The sequence below is a fragment of the Nanorana parkeri genome, unplaced genomic scaffold (genome assembly GCF_000935625.1).
Source record: "Nanorana parkeri isolate BGI_ZX_2015 unplaced genomic scaffold, ASM93562v1 scaffold282, whole genome shotgun sequence".
In the NCBI taxonomy this organism is placed as follows: domain Eukaryota; kingdom Metazoa; phylum Chordata; class Amphibia; order Anura; family Dicroglossidae; genus Nanorana; species Nanorana parkeri.
In genome coordinates, this window is record NW_017306550.1 from 819,779 (window position 1) to 840,291 (window position 20,513).

Below are 20,513 nucleotides of genomic sequence, written 5' to 3' on the forward strand. Positions count from 1 at the left end.
TATATATATATACACATATACATACACACATATATAGCAAAAATTATTTTATCAGTCTTTTTAAGAAGAACTCCGGCCAGAATTCATCTTAACCCTTGCAGTGGGGCTACCCTCGCACGCCGAGCATTAAGGGCACAGTTTTGTCTAGGGAAAAAAAAAAAAAAAAAAAATCGCAGGCCGGTCCCTACAGCCTGTCTCCCCATTCACGCCAGTGATCGAATGTCTCTCGCCTTCCTTACGTCCTCTACACTGCGTAGGTCGTGATGACTCACAGGACTCTATCCCCCTCGCAGGAGCGGAGGGGGAGAGAGGCACCAGGGACCAGTCTAAGAACCAGCCAGCTGCAGGGTTCAGGTGAGTATAACTTTTTTTTTTTGTCCCTAGATGAATACGAGCACTTTACCCTTGCAGTGCGGGGGTCGCCCCGCTGCAAGGATTAAGAATCATTCCGCCTGTAGTTCCTTTTAAATAAAAAGCAGACATTTGTTGGTTGTTTAAGTGCCCATTTACACCCATGCCTTTATGCATGTGCAGGGGTTCACCATTGTGTTTAATGGTGCTAATTAACAAACAGTACATGCAGTGTATTAACATGTGTTGGGCAAAAAAAAAAAAAAGTTATTTTTTTCCATCTCTTGACAAGCATTATAAGGGCTTTTCATAGGAACAGCAGCACATATTAATGCATGAGAAATCACCATCCCAAAGCAAGAAGAAAAAAAAAGCATAAAAAACAGAGAAGATTTACTTAAAGTATTTTGAACGAATAGTAAAAGCAGGCCTCAAAATTTCCACTCGCCCCCTCGCAATTGGCGAGTGAAAAATTCTCCCTCTGGCCGCTCTGAAGCTGCAGCGTCCGGGAGCATAGAGAAGGAACGCGGAGAAGAGGTAATCGTTCAGCGGTGTGATTCTGCGCAGTCTTAAAGAGCCCCCCTTACCAGTCCACATCTTTTGGACGTTATTAATCTGAGTTGCCCCACTCAGTATGTCCCTAAAGTTAAGGCCGGGGCAGGGGTTAGGTGGGGCAACTGGTGGCGAGTAACTTTTCAGGCCTGGCTAGTAGCTTAGGACTTGAAATTTTGAGCCCTGGTAAAAGCACTTTAAAACAAGTCCTCAGTCACCTCTGAAGTAGGGCTGCAACAACTAATCGACATAATCGATGATTGAAAAAGTTGTCAACTTTTTCAATCATCGATTAATCGGCTTCCGATTGGTTGGCCCTGTTCACGGCTCCACACGCTGTGCGCCACACTTCCTTCCCACCTCACGCTCGCCGCTGCCAGATAATTTTACACTTTCCATTTCACTATATTGCACACCACACTTTTTTTTTCTGTTTTACTTCCACCGCTCCAAGCTTGCTCCTGTGATGGACTACACTCAATACAAACTAGTAGTCCCATCACTGGAGCCATTTTTTAAAATGTATTTTATTTTATATCCGATTAATCGAACTTAATCAGCTAACTAATGGATTTTGAAAATAATCGTTAGCTGCAGCTCTACTCTGAAGCTATAGGCATCGTCAAAAAAATCAATCTTTACCAGCTTTTCGACAGCTGTGCTGGAGTGTTGGATTGTGATTTCCCCCATTTAAAAAAACAACATTAGAGAGCACAACATGGGTGGCCTGCACCCATTAATGGCTGTGAACAGGAACACTGTACTGGGCTGATTTAAAGCAGCTCTGTACCATGTGACTGCTGCAATGACCAATCACAGTGATCACAAAAGTAAACACATTGAGATCCTTCCCCTTCCAACAGAGAAAAGAGAGGAAAGAGGAACTATTGAAAGAAGTTTAATAAATGCAGGGGTCAGCAGCAGCGGATTAACATTGAGGTATTTACTCTGTGGGATGTTTCTTAAACCTATTTTCACCCTTTCACTCTAAACAAGCTGTCAGCAGGCTTAATAAAGCCTTGAAACTTGTTAAAAGTCTGTTAAGGTGACAGTCAGCCCTCCCATTAAAATCTGTGTTGAACACCCCAACACTGGAATAGAAGTTTAGGCTTAAAGAAAGCTGCTTGAAGTTTTCTGAAAACTTAGCAAAAGCTCAGTAAAAGCTTGTTGTGGTTATCTGCATGTAATCCTATACCTGCTTCTGCATCCAGGGACAAGACTCTATCCTGAACCGCAGGTAATCGTTCCATATACAATTACATGTGGACTGCAACGGACATCTGTATGGACCCACTTGGGATTCCTGCCATAAGATTTCGCAGATTCTTGCCAGAGGAATCCCAGTCACACATTATAGCTCTGTGTACATGAGGCGTAAAAGGAGCTGAAGTGCTAAATTGAAGGCATTTTTTGTGAAAATGAAAAAAATAGAGGTTTCTTTTTATTCAGGTAAATACTAAAAACCTGCCTATGCATATTTACTACTGGCAGCCAGCTAATGGCACTCACCATTTCTACACAGACATTAAGGCTGGGTTCACACCATTTTTCAGACCAGATCTGGAACATAGTGCATTGCGTTTTTACTGCGATTTTGCAGCGATTGGAAATATTTATTTTTATTAGCTTAAAATGGTCTTACAATTCCATGCATTTTTAATGCGTTCCAGTGCATTCCAGACCAGACAACATAGGACAAGCAGTATTTTTCTGGTCAAGAACGGACTGTGCTGGTGGGAACAGAGGCCAGAAATAGCATAGGGATACATTAGGATGCATTTTGGGTCCGGAATCAATCTGGTCTGGTCCGCAAATAATCTGGATGTGGTGTGAAGGGTCCTTACTGTTATGGCATGAATAGCCCGGTGTCATTTAATATTCTGCTCTTCATGTCTAATTTTGTTAGTCAGGTCCACCTCAATTTGCTAGTGCATCTAGCACTACCCTCTCCCCAGGCTGCCAACGCTGATTATCCAAGGGTGGCTCCATTGCTCCTCCATAGAGTGGAGCCAGCCTAGGACAGGAAGAATGTTGCAGGACAAGGTGAAAATAAAGGAAAAATGGCTAAAAAAACGCAAAACAAATGTATCCACCACATCTACGGGTTGGTAAGCTGCAACATATGACATATTTATTTTGGGTCTAGATAGCTTTAATATCTCAGAGGGTGGACATATCCCTCTCACTCTTGACAAGTCACCCATAATGGACTTTTAGTTAGAACCCATAATGGACTTTTAGTTAGAACCAGTCAAGTGAGCGAGAGTCAGTGTTAACTTAATAGAAATCCCCAGGATTCTGTTTTATTAAATGAAGATTTTATATAAGCAACAAAAAAAAACAATAATATATATTTTTTTAAAAATCAGTTCATAAACTTGCAAATTTTTAAACATAAAACTGAATAAAAAGCATTATCGTTTCCATTGTAGAGAACTGCCTGTTAGCACACTTACAGAGCCATTAAGACAACCAGCAAGAAAAGTGTTTCAAGCATACAAGAAAAGGCTCACCATTCTCCAGTGATGCCAGCATATCTTCATACAGTGCTGTCTGTGATGACTCATTGCTGCCTCCTCTTTGGATCGCCTGATATAGAAACAAGAACACCACTGTGAAAGGAATCCTACATGAAAAAAGCTAGTCACTAATCTGCTCTGACTTACAATAGCTACATTGTTTGAGTTTTTTCTTATACTACATTCTGCTTGTGCTTTCCCTTCTGCTTCCATATGATATACAGTATAAACTATAGACACTATGCCAGCCACATGTCCCAAAATGTATAATGGCCTCATCATTTTAAACTACCTTAGATCACAAGTATATAAAAGATATATGTTTTTTTTTTTTTTAGAGCATCCCTAGAATATGATTTTTTGTATTCACCATGAAAATATTTTCTGGGAGTCCAGTGAGGGACAAAGGAAGTCTTTATACTTTGGGTTATACTTATGCCTACAGGAGGATTAGACACAAAGAAAAACAATTGTAGGCCTAACCCCTCCTACCACCAGTAGGCCTCAGTTTTGTAAGTGTAGGACCTGTTTCCCTTAGTGAACTCCATATAAAGGATTTTTATGGCAAGTACAAAGATCCTATTTTCTCTCTGGTCCATTGACGGACACAGGAGGTCTTTAACCTTCGGGACACTCACAAGCAGTCCAACTGAGGGGTGAGCAACTCAGCAAACAAACGCTAACAGGCCTAAGAACAAGAGAACTGGAGACTGCCTGCAGGTTTAAAGAGTCATCTAAAATGACTATTCCCGGAGCCTCAGATGCACTTAGTAGATCTTAAGAGGGCATGTGAACGGAAGACCAGGTGGTATCCTTGCAAATAAGAAAAAAAAAAAGCTCAAGAGGCACTCATAGATCTAGTATGGTAGAGTGTGCTTTGAGAGGAAGGGGTGAAACACAATCCTTGACACCATAAAGCTTGGATGATGGTATGTCTGAGCCATCTAGAGATGGTGGAACAAGAAGCCATGGTACCCTTTATAGGGTCAATCTGAGAGGACAAAAAGGGATTCTGTCTTCTGACAGAAGCCCACATCCAGATAATGGAGAGAAATTTCCTTTTAGTTAACTGTAGCAGACAGAGGGATGGGACAAGGATATCCTGGTTGAGGTAAAGGCAGAAACACCTTAAGCAAGAAGGAGGTTCTGGGCATCAACACCACCTTGTTTCTAGCCAAAAACAGAAAGGGTTCCTTGCAGGATAAAGCTGCCAGTTCAGACATTCACCTTGCCAAGATGATGGTTAAAAGGAATACCACCTTGAGAGTGAGAGTAGAGAGAGAGTGTTCTCACTAGTGGGTTCAAATGTGTTTTTAAAGCACATAGAGCACCAGATTACATTTCACACAGAGTCACTGGGGAATGAACAGGGGAAGATTCATGGGAGACCCCCCTGTACAAAGGTTAAAATCAAGGCACGAGAGGCCCAAGTTCTCTGAAAGATAATAAGGGGCAGAAACCTGGCCCTTGATGGTGCCAAGAACTGATCTAAACCCAGCTGCAGAAAGGAGAGGATTTGTCGCACAGAGAACCACTAGGGTGGAAGCCCTGAGACTCACACCAGGACTCCTCTCCTGCCAACAGGCTGGCATCCTTCTTGAGGATCCTCCAAAAGCTGGGAAGGAAAGACTTCTTTGATTCCAGAGCAACCAAGTCAGGGACCCTTGGTGTCAAACAGACTGGTCTGTCCAGGGACCTGACTGACTTTTCCCACAACAGCAAGAGGCAGAGAATGCAGCTACACCCTACAAAGATTGGACTTGATAGGGTAGACTCTAGGAGCAGAAGACAACTAAATTCCAGGCTGCAGACATCACCACCATCAGCAGATGTACTGCAAGCAGCCTCGGAGCTGTTAAGAGTGTGAGCTTGGGGCACCAGGTAGAGCAGGACTGTTTCCCTCATGTGTAGAATAAGACAAGATCTGACTGCATGATGGTAAAGTACCATACTGCTCAAGGTAAGAGGAAAGGCCTCAGGTATTCACAAAATACAGCTGGTAGCAGGTAAGGTTTAAATGGCCAGCGGTGACTGAAGTCACTATAGCCAGAACTTATCAAAGATTGAAATTCCACGTGGCCTGTTTCAGGAGCAGCAGCGCAGGGGAATTTCCGCAATTCTGCATGACAGGAAAGAGTGTGTGGCATTCCACCCAGCAGAGAACATCAGTGCTCAGTCACAAAGCATGAACCCCTTTTGTGGTAGAAACTGGCAGGAACAGCGAATTTACAGGTGCTTAGCGACCAATGAAAGAGGTAGATCCTGGTGCTCAGGCCAGATGGCCTACTTACTAAGCGAGCCTTCATAGACAAGGCAAGCGCTGAGGCAATGCCAATGGCTTTGGACCTACAAAAGGGCTCCAAAGCTAACTTTTACTAGCATGGTGTCTGAAAAGCACACATGGAATCCAGTGCCCAAATGTCAGTTTCAGGTAATCCCGGTCTAGTAGTGTCTGGACGCGATACTTCAAAAGCCAGGCTGAAAACAACCATCCTGGATAGCTGCAATCAGAAAAAAAGTTATCTATTTTTTCTCTTCCATTAAGGGACACAGGAGGTCTAACTGCCAGGACTTTCAAAAGCCATCCAACAGAAGGGTGGGAAAAATAGCAACAAAGGCTAACAGGCCCAAAAAAGACAACTAAAAACGAAATCGACTAAAGCACTCAACGCCCGAAGCTGGCATCAGAGGAGACCTTAAATATACCTGGTAGAACATAGAAAATTAAAACAGAAAACCAGGTAGTAGCTGTGCAAACTGGGTAGGTTGCATGATTCAAACATCCAGCCCTTGGAAGTGCTAAGAGCCAAATGTAGGTCCAGATTTATCTGCACAAGGGTAAGGATTTGTCCTACAGACAAATTAGTAGGATGGAAGCACCAAGACTCGCTCCAAGTGAAGTATGTCTTCCAAATAGCTTTTTTCTAGCTAACGCGATCATAATAGCATGAACAAGAGACAAGGGGGAGAGGGGATACAGTGGTGAGACCATAGGCTTATCTGATATGTTACTGCGCTACATATAATACTTGAATGTAACAAATTGTTTTTTGTATAATAAAAACTTTGAAATACAAATAGCTTTTCTAGCTTTTAGCATCATAGAAAACACATTTGTGATAGATGCCTGACTCTAAAAACACAGGGGTTCCACAGCCATGCCGTTGAAGCCAGCGACCGTGAAGTAGGATGCAAAACGATTCTAGTTCCCAGCAATTTGACAGAGCCCACAGAGTGTCTGCTGGTCTTACCAGGTTGGCATATCACATCCGTCTGGGCTAGTCTGGAGCAATGAGGAGCACAAGAACGCCCTCTATCTCAATGCTGTGAAAGAAAGGAGACACATATGCCAGGGTGTACTGATCCCATAGAGCCACCAGAGTATACACTGCTTCCACTAGAGGATCCTGGCACCGGAGACAAATAGCTTGAGTTTGTTCTTGAACCTGGAGTCCAGGTGATCCATATCCGGCTTCCCCTAACTGGGGCGCAGGTCCTAGAAGACCTTTTGGTGTATGGACCAGTCCCCCAGGACAAAGCACTACTGGAGAAGGAAGTCTGCCTGCCAATTGTCTACATCTGGGCGGATAAAGCAGAAACATGAAGTTCTGTCCAGGCCAGGATCCAAACTACTTGCCTTGGCGAGACTTCTGGTTTCTCACTGATGGTTGAAATATGCCACCGATGTGGCTTTGTCAGACTGAATCCAGATCAATGACCATTTCAATGCTGCAGAGACAGCCAAATCACCCAAAGTTCTAGGATGGTGATCAGAAGATGAGATTCTGACAATGTACAAGTCCCCTGCAGCAACAGGGTGCCCAGGACACCTTCTCAGGCCGACATTCATCCTGACAATCTTCCAGAATTAAGGATTCCCCAATTCCAGAGCTGGCTTCTTGAACCACCAGACCAGGCACAATCCTCGGTGCCAAACAAACTAATATGACCTGTTTGACACGTCCCAAGATAACAGAATATAGCAAAGTAAAAGGTCTGTAGTGAAAAAATGGGCAAATGGAAATGTCATGAAGGAGGCTATCATAAAAGGTCCAGGACTCAAAAGTGGAGAGTCCGGTGACTCCTGGACTAGAGAGATTGGATTTGTGACCAGAAAGACTCAAGTTTCTCTGGTGGAAGAAACACTTTGGCTGTGTTCATTTCTAGACTCTAATTTAATGGCTTCCATTAATCACTCTAAAATTCCAAAAATCAAAGTATATGATTTGAGTATTCTAAAAACAGGGGCCATTACTAGAGGAAGGTAGATTGTGCAGTGGTGATGATACAGAATATAGCATCAGGGACCTATTATCACATTGCTGCTTGGTCACACTACACAGTAAAATAGGATAAGAAGCTGAAGGTGTTGACAACAGAAGAGAACAGCTGGCTGGATCACAACTGGAACCATAACTTTTCTCTTAACAGATGTATTTTTTTTTCACCATCATTCAAAAGGATTTCATAGAGCATAAAATGATCAAAGACATAAATGGCATGTTCACAGATTTTGGAAGTTGTATGGATACTGCAATCCAACATAAGGTATATATAATGAATTCATACAGTGCCGCAAATGTACATAGAGAATTACAAAATGACAAGTTATAGACATGAATTAAAGACTGATATAAAAGAGAAATTTAAGCAACACACAACTAAGCAAAAACTGCCCCCCCAGGAAACAGGATGTATATAAAGCTTGCCATACCCTAAAGCGAAGATGGTCTAAACTTGGTGGTCTAACATCAATCACTATGTTTTTTTGTTCTTACTCAGCTTTGATGTCTTGTACATGTTTTCTCCAGGTGTGTAACATGTGGATCAGCTGCTGTCTCCAGCAGTGCTCTGAAGCCAACATTTCCAACTCGTGCTCTCCTTGAACAGCTGACAGGCGCCTTTTCCATAAGCTCCAGTACTGATCCAGCAGCTGCCAGTTATAGTGCAATACAGCCTAGAATTAGAGAACAATGGCAAAAGGTAAAGTCACTGAACAGCATCAGCCACTTCGAAATGTACCAAATGTCCAGGGTTTGTTCACAGAAAGCAGTGCTGACCATTCTCTCAGCCAAGCGAGTCTCCTTCTGATGGTTCAGCTTCTCACACCAGGTAGAAAGCGCTCTTCTTTGTACACAAGACCTAAGCAATAAAAAAGGAATAGCCCACATTTATATAATCCTCCAACATAACTTTATAACACAACTGTAATTATCATTTCACTTTGTGGCACAGGCAATCAATTACTGTGTACACTGTGTATCACTCGGATAAAAAGAACTATCGTTTACAATAAAAAATGTTTTTCAAAAAGTTGAAAGTAAACCTGCACAGAGATAAATGCATAATCCCCACTGTTGACACTATGAAAATGCTAATTGACTGGCCTTTGAGGACAAAAATATTTACTATTTTAAAGTATAAGAATAAGTATACAGTTCAATTATTCTCGCTTTACTCTGACTTCACATGATGTATACATGCTCCTGGTTTCATGACTCAAAGTAGTGAGGTTACTAGGAAATTAGCATTTTTAGAAGCATCCCCATATTTCTCTCAGAGAGACAGACTTTAAATAAGCAATTGAGGTATAACTTGGCCACATATGGACAGTTTGGAACACCCATCTACAAATAATCAGACCACACCAACATACATATACCTTGCTCTGGAATGTCGGACACATAAGTCAATATAGATACCGCCACTACTACACACTAAAACAGAAAAACATCTAGGTTGTATACCTGTGAAACCCGATGGCTTGATCTTCCATTTCTCTGTTCTTCTGCTGTAAGTGTGTGCATGTCCTCCATGTATTGAAGCAGCGAGGTAACAGGCTCTTGGCATAATGGCTCTCTGCTGTGGTGACCAGCACCTGGGAGAAAATTATAATAGGGAATCTGAGTCAAGCAAAAGCAGCAATCACACTGGGCCCTTTTACGTCCAGTGCTAAACCCTTTAAATGTATGTTACCTTTATGAGCCAATATGAACTGTTTAAGTATTGGAAGCATGTACTATTATTAAAGAGGAAATCAACTCAAAAAGTGAAGATTTACTATGTACTAGGTGACATCTACAAAAGTGAATTGTGCCAAAGCAATACCCTGAAAATGTTATCTTTTGATTTAAATACCTCCTGAAAATAGCAATGCACTTCCTGGTATGCAACTGTTCCTAGATGCTCCTGCCCTGGTATGTGTTCCTAGATGCTCCTGTGCCTATAGCCTCATAGCTTTATATCTGCAGTGCAAGATTTAAGGCACTCCTGCTACTGATCGGTAGTTTTTAGGAGAAACAGAGTATGATTTGCTGAATTCACTACTGTGCGGCTCGCTGTTCTCCTTGCTGGGGAAAGCAAAGACATGCCTCTTACACGATCACAAAGACAATGCAGAAAAAGGCATGGTCAGTTTCTAATGGAGAAAAATCAACAGCAGGGAGAACACAGGCAATACTGCCAGTAGTCTTTAGCCCTCTGCCTGCCTTTTTGGAGTACTGCTTCCAGGGATCAGTTCCTCTTTAATGAGATGCCTTAAGGTCCCCACACACCTTACGATAATCGTACGATAATCGCGGGAAATCCCGCGATCGTACGATTATCGTATGGTGTGTGGAAGCCGTGCGACCTCTACTACTGTAAGGTCGCAAGACTTTTAACTTACGGACATGTTCGAAAACCCGCCGAGCATTGTACGATGTTCGGCGGGTTTGTGGCATGTCCGTATGATAAAAGCCAGACGGGCCGGTGTGCGCAAGCGCACACTGCCCGTTCGGCATTGCGTTCATCGGAAGCCCACCCCTCAGGGGGCGTGGCTTGCGATCATCGCAAGTACGATCTGCCTATGCAAGATAGGCAGATCGTACGGTTTTTTAAGTACCTTACAACCATCGCTAGACAAAAGTCTTACGATGGTTGTAAGGTGTGTGCCCATCCTTACAAAGACATTTTGTTCTAAATGGCAACAACTGTCTAGCTCAAATAGACAAATACCTTTTTAAACTTGTGCAGCTGAATGTACTGCACCCAGGCACTGATGTATTTCTGCAACAGCAACAATCTGTAACAAAAAAAAAAAAAAAACACAAAAAAATCAGATGCATGGGAATGGAATATCAGCAGATACTGTATGTATAATTCTGAGAACCATTGTATGTTATACCTGTAGTGAGACTGTGCTGCCATTGTAAGAGAGCCAAGTCTTTCTTCCTCTTTTTGCTCCAGACGATATTGCCACACAGTCCAGAACCTACGCAGCAGCTACGCAGCAATAAAATATATACAGAAACTGAAATGTTAGGATTTAAACGAATCCTGCACTGAGAAAAATACTGAGCCTGCCATTGCCCAGCTCTATGGATTCAATATTTTGAGAAAATGACCTTGAACAAGCAGTGAGTTAAAAGCTAGCCATACACAGCTAGATTGATCTTGTTAAGCCCTGTGGGCCTAACCAGAAAAATCACGATTCCCCATCCATGCTTAACAGCATGGATGGAGAAGCCCCTGCTGTTGTATTCAGACAACAGGCAACAACGGCTGTCGAAATCCCCAAACAGTGACTGCATTTGACTGACTGCATTCAATTTCGCCCAAAAAATTCCACACAGGTCTTTTAGTAGCTGAAGTTTTTCGAGCCAGGGTGGTGGTGACAGGGCCACCCATGGTTGAATTTTCACCCGAAAGTACTTTCTTGGAAGTTTACTGGATCACCATGACAGCTAGGAAACTCAGAATTGTTGCAGTGGTCAGCAATGATAGCCTTCATGCTTACTTTTTACAAGATTTCTTTAAAAAGCATTTACAATTTTCATAATCTGATTGAAAGTTAGCAGTGAGAAACCTCCCAAAATATCAAAATCTACTAATTCAGTACTCTACATTAAAGAACTCCGGTTAAGAATTTTATTAACCCTTGCAGTGGGGCTACCCCCAAACTGCAAGGGTTAAATGCTAATTTTTCTCTAGGTGCTAAAAATAAAAAGGAGTTATGCTAAATACAGAAATCACAAAGATCTGCAGGCTAAATTCTGATTAGTTGACAATCTAGTCAGGCTGCTCACCCAAGATTGGTATTGATGGCTAGCTTGCTCCTTCCTCTTCTGTGTGGTATGTACAAGCGATACATTTTTCTTTAAGGCACGACAGCCAACATCCTGCAATAACAAATATAAACGTTTTAAAACATAAGTACTGGGGATGCGCTGATACTGGTACTGGTTTTTCTGGAAAAAAAAAATATTGGTACTCGCCGATACCGAGTACTGATACCTGTGCCCCGATTATCAGGAAGTCGGACGGCGGATCATGACCCGTCTCCCGGCTTCTTGATTGCCTGGGAAGCCGGTGTTTTTTCGAAAGAACCCCAGCTTCACTTGTCGAGGCTGCCTGAACATTCAGGAAGCCGGGCGGCAGTTCATGAGGTCCCATTCGGCTTCTTGATTGGTCAGGAAGCCAGGCTGCCTTGCAACAAATGAAGCTGGCTTCCTAGCCAATCAGGAAGCTGAGTGGTACGTCATGACCCGCCTCTCAGCTTTCTGATTGGCTAGGAAGCTGGGAGGCAAGTCATGACGTGCTGCCCAGGTTCCTGATTGGTTAGGAAGCCAGGCTGCCTACCAACAAGTGAAACCGTCTTCCTAGCCAATTAGGAAGCCAGGAGGCGTGTCATAACCCAGCTTCCTGATTGGAACTTCCTGACCGGAGTTCCGGTATTGGAAGTACCGGAACATTTGGGCTAATAAGTACACTATCAAAAGAACAAGCATTAAAGAAGAAACTGTACAGAAGAAATAGAAAACAAATACCATTAGGTGCAATCGATAATGGTTCTGGGCCAGATTTTGCAAATGTACTTCTTCAGAGACAATCAGCATGTCTGTTAGTCATTTAAGGAACTGTGATACACGTATGTACCTTATTACTAAAAATGACAACACAAAGTAATGTATAATTCTGCATTTAGCATTAAAGTCAGAGTCTGTGGAAATAGCCCCATTATTAAGGCTGAACTCCAGGCACAAAAAATGTGAATATATTGTTCAATAGCAACAACGGATATAAATCCACTTCGTGTCCACCACATGCCTTTGCAAACCCAGATTTTACCTTGTTGCTGCCCAACAGCAGTAACATTCTCACTGTGTTGTATAGGGATGCACCGATATATCGGCCGCCGAAACATATTGGCCGAAAATGGAACTTTTGGCTAAATGCATCGGCGCATCCGTGATTTTTCCTCCCCGCTCGGCGCTGCTCTGTGTCCCAGCGGGGAGGAGAGAAAGTGACAGCCGGCCAAGCGCTGTGGGACAAGAGCGCTGAGTGGCTGGTGTCTCTCCTCCCACACCGCTCGGCCACCTATCACAGTGCGGTGTGGGGGCGGAGACAGCGCTGTCACAGGAGGCTGAGCTCTCCTCCCTGCACCTCTCACTCAGCCTCCTGTGACAGTGTGTGGTTACTATATCCTCAATTATGAATGAATGGGAAGGGATCTATATCCACTCCTGTTCATTCATAATTGTGGTTATAGTAAACCTACTATGTTCTCAAGTTATCAATGAACAGGAACATTCACAGAGGATTCCTGTTCATTGAGGACTCTGTTCTCAATCTCTTTTTCTATTTTAAAAGGGAAATATCAGGGGTCTGTTTAGACCCCTGATATTTCCCCGAAGCCCCTAAAAGTAATGTAAAAAATAAAAATATTAAATAAAAAAATGAATAAAAATATAAAAATGTTTTAAAGTTTATAAAAAAATAATTAAATATATTAAGAATTAAAATACAAACATTTTCGGTATCTGTTTCGGCCTGACAATTTTTTTCTATTTCGGTGCACCTCTAGTGTTGTACATAGCTTTTGCAGAGAGAGAGCTGTTGGGGGATCCAGCAGGCCCACCCACTACAGGCTGCCTGCAGAAAATTAAAGGAGGGGGGGAGAGAAGACCAGTCAGGGTGACTGGTCTTCTCTCCCCCCCTCCTTTAATTTTGTGCAGGGTGCACAAGGAGAGAGAGTGGCAGTGATCGGTCTTCATTACAGAAAACTCCTGCACAGAGGGAAAGTGTAGGGGATGTTTCTGGCAGATCTGGAAGCCATACACAAAATGACACATCAAGATTCAAAGAATGCACATCTTTTGTACAATATTTGTTGAGCCTAGATTTCTGCTTTAATTTGATTTCATATATGATGTGGTAAAGCCTGTTTCTTTCACATGTAATTCATTTATCTGATTAATTAAATGCTTTCCTAATCATTAGGGAGCAATTCCCGGCAACAAGTAAAACCAATCAATCTGTCAATGCTACCAAGTAAACAATACAGTGTGCTAAAATAAGAACCTTAATTCAGTTTACTTTAGTCTGAGTTTTTTTGTAATCCACTACTCCCAGATTTCACTGACCATTTTATCGACCATCTCACAGGCTGAATAAGAGGCACCGAGGGAACAGAATACTTGAAGAAGTCTGTACTGCGTAACCGCTCTGCCTGCATCACCCATCACCTTTAGTCCCTGTTCACACCAAGGCGTCTTATAGCTCAAAAGGTAAGCGTGACAAAACGCTCAAGACATGGAATCCCATTCATTTCTATGGCCACCTGATCACATCTGAGCGTTTTGTCACAAACAGAAAAACACCTGTCGCTGGAAAAAGTACATGGCCTACTTTTTGTCAGATTACAGCGCTGAGGTGCGATCAGTGGGCCATAGAAATGAATGGGATTCCTTGTCTTGAGCGTTTTGTCGTGCTTACCTTTTGAGCGATAAGACAATTTTGTCATGCTTAGCTTGAGCGACAAAACACTGAGGTGTGAACAGAGCCTTATCCTTCCAATAGACGTTTAAATCTTATTGGTGGCTGTGAAAAACTTGTACTGCATGCGAGAGGCAGCAAGAAGTCTACAACATGAGAAGCAAGCATCTCCCAGCATTTCCCCTAATTACTAATGAAATAAATGTAAGTGGCCTGGTGCTCTACGTATGTCCCTAGATGAAAAACTAAAGTACTGAGCAAGCAGGCTCAGCACCTCGTCTGCATTTCAAGGCTTAATTTGTAGCTTTGAATAGAGTGTACTTTAAAGTCTATGTTTTTCTAATCTTTAGGGAGAAATGCAAGAATGTGAGATATGTTCATAGCATGCATCAATTCATATATATTCACTTTTCAAGACATAAATGGATACAATGTTTCCAGTGAGTAAAGGTTCTTCTAAGAACACATCGACGTGCTAGGAAACCACAGCGTTCTTGGACGGCTTGCATCTTTTTAACTTCATCAAAGATGTGGACCCAGATTGAGAAATATTGCTGTATCACATTTGCATTACAGAAACGCACGGCCAGCGCTGAAAAAGACACAAGTGATCTTACATAACTCTTACATTTCTTATAACACACAAAAAAGCAGATCATAAGGGGCAGGTATTAGATGACAGACTGCTGCTTTTTCAGCCATAATGAAGTCAGAATAAGATCACTTTTACAGAACACACGTATAGCTCTTACTATTCTGCTGCCTCTTGCGTCTTCGATAATATATGTAGATAAGCCAGGATCTCATTGAGGTCTTCAACTTGCAGCACTGAAAATGCATTAATGCCTTCTGCTCCTTATGCTTCTCCTCCTGAGTGATAAGGTATAATTCTCTCCATTGAAGCCAAACCTTCAGCAGATAGAAACCAACACATGAGGTGGAAAACCAAGAGAGACAGACCAAGGCAAAAGTACAAATGAACATATCTTCTTATAAAGAATAAAAAAAAAGTACAAATGAATGCGATATAAAGTAGATCTTGAATACCACTGTAATACCATCAATAAAAAAAACATTTTTTTGTGTTACTATTCTTAAAGTGATGTTAAATGTTAACTAATGTAGACCCCAGCACCTGCCTTTCTTGCATGTCCATTTCCGTTTTACTGCTGGGGCTGCAGTAATTGCTTTTAAGAAATACATTGGGTTTTTCAAGCATAACACGCTGACACCTGTCACTGGAAAAAGGATGTGAGGGGGACACAGTTTTGGACAGAAATAGGCCTTAAATGTTGCTAGCAGTCTTCTGCAGAAAGTAGGATTAGTCACCTGGTCTCTGCCAAAACATACAATTACCGGTCTTGTCAGTTCAGGTAGAGCCACTGTTGGGCTGGCTTTACCTGAATGTCAGTACTCAAACCCTTTGCCTCTACAGTTGTATTCATGTAAGGCAGGGGTGGCAAACACAAGGCCCGCGGGCCGAATCCGGCCCGCCGGACCTTGTAATGTGGCCCGCACAGCGCTGCCTGCTGTCAGGATGGCGGAGCGGTGAGGGGGAGAGAAGCCGCGCCCGCAGCTGTCAGGATGGCCGAGCAGGTAGGAGATCGGAGCCGCTGTCATCCTGTCAGTTTCAGGATGGCAGTGGCTCTGTGCGTGGCAGAGCGGGGGATCGGTAAATATCAGTGATATTTACCGGTCCTAACCTCCCTCCTGGGAAAAGAGACAATCATAAGTGTCAGAGGATCCAATATTGTTTTATTATCTAAAGTTAGCGGTCTTAAGGTGTAACATATATGCATGTTCGAGAGCCAAAATTTATAATCTTTCATTTCATTAGGTAATGTAAAAAATATAAACAAAGACAAAATAATTTTAAAAGGAGAAGATTATATTCATTTAGTCTGACATACCCTCATTTGCAGGCCCACAGCCCAGTGTTTTAGGGACAGAGTCTCCATATAGTGGATTTTTTGTCTACGTTGGAACTGGACCAACCACATGTGCCACGTATTGCTGGTAAAGATTAAACATGATCAGTCTGTATAGTAAGAGTACCAAAGAGTAGCTAATCTACAGTTACTTTCAACTCACTGCAGGTCTCCATATTGTCTGAACTCCAGAGCTTCAGAAAGCATGTGATGCTTGGTTCTGCAGATATGCACATAGATAATCCAGTGATGCCAAGCCTGATGCATGATCCGCTTCTGAACTGTAAACAGGAAATATACAAACAATTTAATAATGCTCCATAACAATGCAATAATTTTATATCGTTTTCATAAATCACATCACAAGGACAGAGATCTTTCATTTTAAGCAATGATAAAATAAGCAGTCAGTCAGCCAAAATATGTGAACTAAGTTTAACCTATTTTTAACATTAAAGTCAAAAATGTTTTTCCCTCCCCCCGATGTTAATGTCAGCACTTACCTTAAATGATGTCTCTTAATCCAATCTTCTTCTTTCCTGTCCTTTTCATCTGTGCCTCCAGCTCTGCGGCGGGTCTCCGATCCAGCTCTGACTCCTCTGTCCTTGCTGGCATTTTCTGTCCCACGGTGTCTGCATGCGGGTGCACGCGTCCATAGACTTACCTTGTGTCTCTGCTCGCGTCCCGGGGCGAAAATGTGATCTGCGCATGCGCCCGCCCCAAGATGCTTTACGGCCGCCGGAGCAGATTCACATTTCATTTTCGGACGTGAGCTCACGGGGAAGACACGGGTAAGTATTAACCCTTTTCAAAGCAGGTTTTTTTTTTTTTTTTACACTTTTTGCATATATCTACTGCTTGCTAGCAGTAGATATATGCAAAAACACCCGAGGCTTTAATTATCCTTTAATAAAGACAGTGGTCTTTGCTCTATTCATTTGAAATATATATGGAATCCAAGCAGCGATATCAAAATGCCTAAAGGGTCATTCTTTAATTTTAAAAAAATACCAAAATTGGGGCATCTAAATTAGGATAAAGCTCATTTAGCCTTCCATCATTTCCTCAAAGGTCCAGTAACGTGTGCGCTGTGTATCAATCATAGCAAGAAGAGAAAATTAAGCTCAACAAGAAAGGAAGAAGCCATGCTAAGGTGAGGTAGTCCATTTAAAATGGGATTTTTATACTTACTGTAAAATCCATTTCTTGGAGTCCATTGAGGGGCGCAGGATTTGAGATACAGCTGGGTTATACTGCCACCTACAGAAGGACTGGACACTGGCAAACAGAAAAATGAAAACCCAGCCCCCAGTATAACCCCTTCTATAGGAGGTGGAACAATAACAATTTCCCAACAGGGAAGGAGCAACAATCTGGTGTTGGTTAAAAAAACACAAAACAAAAATACAAGAAAACAAACAAACAGCTGGTCTACCTGGAAGGGCCGAGACCTACCCTACCCAACTCTAAGGCTGGGTTTACACCTGGGCGTTTTTCAGCGCTGATCGAAGCGCTGAAAAACGCTCAGCAAGTGAAATCCTATTAATTGGTATGGGCATGGTTCCCACCTGGGTGTATTTCAGTGCGGATCGAAGCACTGAAAAACGCCCAACGCTCAAAATAGTACTTGAGCTTCTTTGTGGCGGATTGACTTCCGCAATATGAGATTTCGTAAACGCGCATTTCATGGACAGAAGACCGCGCAAAAATTGTGCGGCCAAAAACGTGCGTTTGACGCACATATTACGACCGCCGAGGTGTAAACCCAGCCTTAGGGTAAAATTAAAACTGTGACCAAAGGAGGTTGCCTAGCCAAACAACCTCAACCAGTAAGTGAGGTACACCAGAAAATGCATGGTATTAGTACAACCCAGGGTGTAAAGAGACCCTGAGCCAACTAGAGAACTCAAGGGTTGAATCCCCAAAAATTAGTGTGACGGGGAAGATAATGCCAGGAACACACACTTCCACTAAGATCTGCAGGAAAGACTTTCAGGGCTCATCCCCAGAATGGTGAGATAGGGACCGCCAAAAGCTACTGAGGATAAGAACAAAAACATGCAGAACCCAGTGCCCAAAGGTCACATTTCAGGCTAACCATGCGTACACAGTCCAGCAGGGTCTGGATATGGCTTCCAAAGCTAGGAGGAAATGCTGATCTGGATAGCTACTATATAGAAACCAGCTCAAGAAGCAATGTTGCTCAGAATCTTGATTGAAGGGAATAAAAGAGGAATCCACAAATAAAAAATGCTGGAACAAAGAAAAAATTACATTTTTCCCAGAAGGGCTGGAGAAAAAAAAAGATGTCCATCCTCTAAGGACACTAGCAAAAAACTGAACAAGCCGGGTAGAGGAGGGGTTTTGCTATGGAGCTGGCTTAAGATTTTTCGGTTTGCCAGTGTCCAATCCTCCTGTAGGCGACAGGATAACCCCATTGCATCTAAATTCCTCTTTCACTGTCCTGTGTGAAAGGAAATATTTTTCTAACACTTACAGGTCTTCAGCTGCCTGAATGAATTTGGCTCTCTCATGAATTACTGCGGTAACAACTGGGTAAGCTTGCTCCGAGTTTAGATTCCTTTTGCTGCCTAGCATGGGTATACAGTAAGTGCTGAGAATTATTGTATTATGTACGTACAGTGAACTGCCCTTACTAGTTATAGATGGCATACTTGCCATTTTCTCATTTCACTCATGTGAAAGGAGAATCCTTACCATGGCGTTCTGCAACCTGATATTTCCGTTTGGTCTTCCGCTGTATCTGCACAAATTTCTTCCATGCATAGAAACACATCTTGTAACAGATATACCTAAAGGTTTAAGACACAGTAAACGTACACAGTGTTACTCTAAGTGTAGCAAAAGAAAGCGGATGTGTTGCATCCTAGATTAAGATAACTACATTGTGAACAGAAAATGTACAACAGTCTACGTACTAGACTTGCTAATGAATGTCTTTATAATGCTGAACAAGTGGCCTGGTTAAGTCTAGGGGGTAGAGGAATAAGCTGGGATACTTGCCTTCCTTCTCCCCCTGACGTCAGAGTGCGATTGCCAGCCAGAGCGTCTTAGAGACAAGGCTTCAGGGGGGCCAAGTCGCAGAGCATTGAGGAAGCCTGCTGGAGCAAGGAATGAGGTAAGTATTACAGCTTATTCCCCTACCCCTAGATTTAACAAGCATTTAACTCCTCCAGGGACACCCCACTACAAGGGTATTTTTTTTTTCCTGGGGCCCAGAATGTGTCTCCTCTTTTTGCTGCTACATGAGTAAATGCATAAGTCACAAATTTCATTTCTATGTCTTTATTCACACTTTTTTTCAATACAAAACAAAATAAATAATGCTCAGAAATAATACATTTACAACTCAGGAGTTCGAAGGTAATTTTAAAGAGCCAGGGTACAAAAGGTATAAAGTAACTTTCCTGAAGGCTGCTGAGAAACAGACACTCCTGGGAGGGTTGACCTCTTAGGTCACCCACGACATGGAGGTCAGCAGGAAGAAACAATGGGAGCAATGAGGGATCAAGGAGATGGCCACTCCCAGAAGTGTCAGTATAGAGAACCATTCATCTATCATGCACAGTCAATTTATGTGGTGCAGACAGCAGGAAAGGCAAGTATTTCCTTTCTTTACAAGTAGGGGTTTACTTGAGATAGACTATGTATCTGACAGGGTCACATTAAAGGCTCCTTTCAGACCTGTTTTATGTTCTACTCATATACAGGGTGTAAAATGCAACATGGTCACATTGGCTTCCCCACTTACCTGAATCAACTGGTACTTCTCCCTGCAGGATGCTGCTGTATTTTGAATTTGGTGTGCGTGGCTCCACCAAGTCACTGAATTACCATACTGAAATGGATGGGAGGAAGAGTCTGCAGGAACCAGAGCACTGCACCCACGATCTACTGATCGCGGTTGCACTGCTTTTCTGGCTCAAGTGCAGAAAAAAAATATATACATAAATTAAAATTTTTTTCTTTTATGAAGAAGTGTGCTTTTAGTATTTTTTCCTCAAAATGTGCAATTAAGCAGGAAAAAAATGCCAATAAAAAGGTCACTAACCTGAAGCATACAATACACAAACTCAAAACTCCCCCCATTACCTGTAGTGGCAGTCAGCTCGAACGCCAAGCCTCCATTCTTTACATGCTATCCACCACTCTTCTTTCCATTGGGCAAAGCAGGAACGCAGCAAGCCACGGAAATAATGATGCCTACAGAGGTGATATGAAGTTATTTCTGTATATAGCTAAACACAAAAAATTAAAACGATAATATACTCTGGCAGAAAAGTGCAGTAACCAATCAGTTTCTTAGTTTACATAATTTAATTTACATACATACACACACACATTATAAATATATATATACATTCATTATATTATATAAATATATATA

At 42.3% G+C, this 20,513-nt stretch overlaps 1 protein-coding gene across 1 annotated transcript in view; it reads right to left on the reverse strand.

Moving 5' to 3' along the window:
- The window catches only part of SFI1 (SFI1 centrin binding protein), a 35,745-nt gene that overhangs the window by 11,885 nt on the left and 3,347 nt on the right, over positions 1–20,513 (reverse strand). The window contains exons 3-16 of the mRNA XM_018557375.1: positions 20,219–20,329; positions 18,824–18,918; positions 16,269–16,386; positions 16,088–16,190; positions 14,930–15,086; positions 14,608–14,769; positions 12,230–12,300; positions 11,489–11,581; positions 10,588–10,685; positions 10,419–10,485; positions 9,170–9,300; positions 8,483–8,564; positions 8,201–8,379; positions 3,417–3,492 (exon numbers count right to left, since the gene is read on the reverse strand). Coding sequence (XP_018412877.1) covers positions 3,417–3,492; positions 8,201–8,379; positions 8,483–8,564; positions 9,170–9,300; positions 10,419–10,485; positions 10,588–10,685; positions 11,489–11,581; positions 12,230–12,300; positions 14,608–14,769; positions 14,930–15,086; positions 16,088–16,190; positions 16,269–16,386; positions 18,824–18,918; positions 20,219–20,329 — 1,543 coding nt within the window. The remainder of the gene's footprint in view (positions 1–3,416; positions 3,493–8,200; positions 8,380–8,482; positions 8,565–9,169; positions 9,301–10,418; positions 10,486–10,587; positions 10,686–11,488; positions 11,582–12,229; positions 12,301–14,607; positions 14,770–14,929; positions 15,087–16,087; positions 16,191–16,268; positions 16,387–18,823; positions 18,919–20,218; positions 20,330–20,513) is intronic.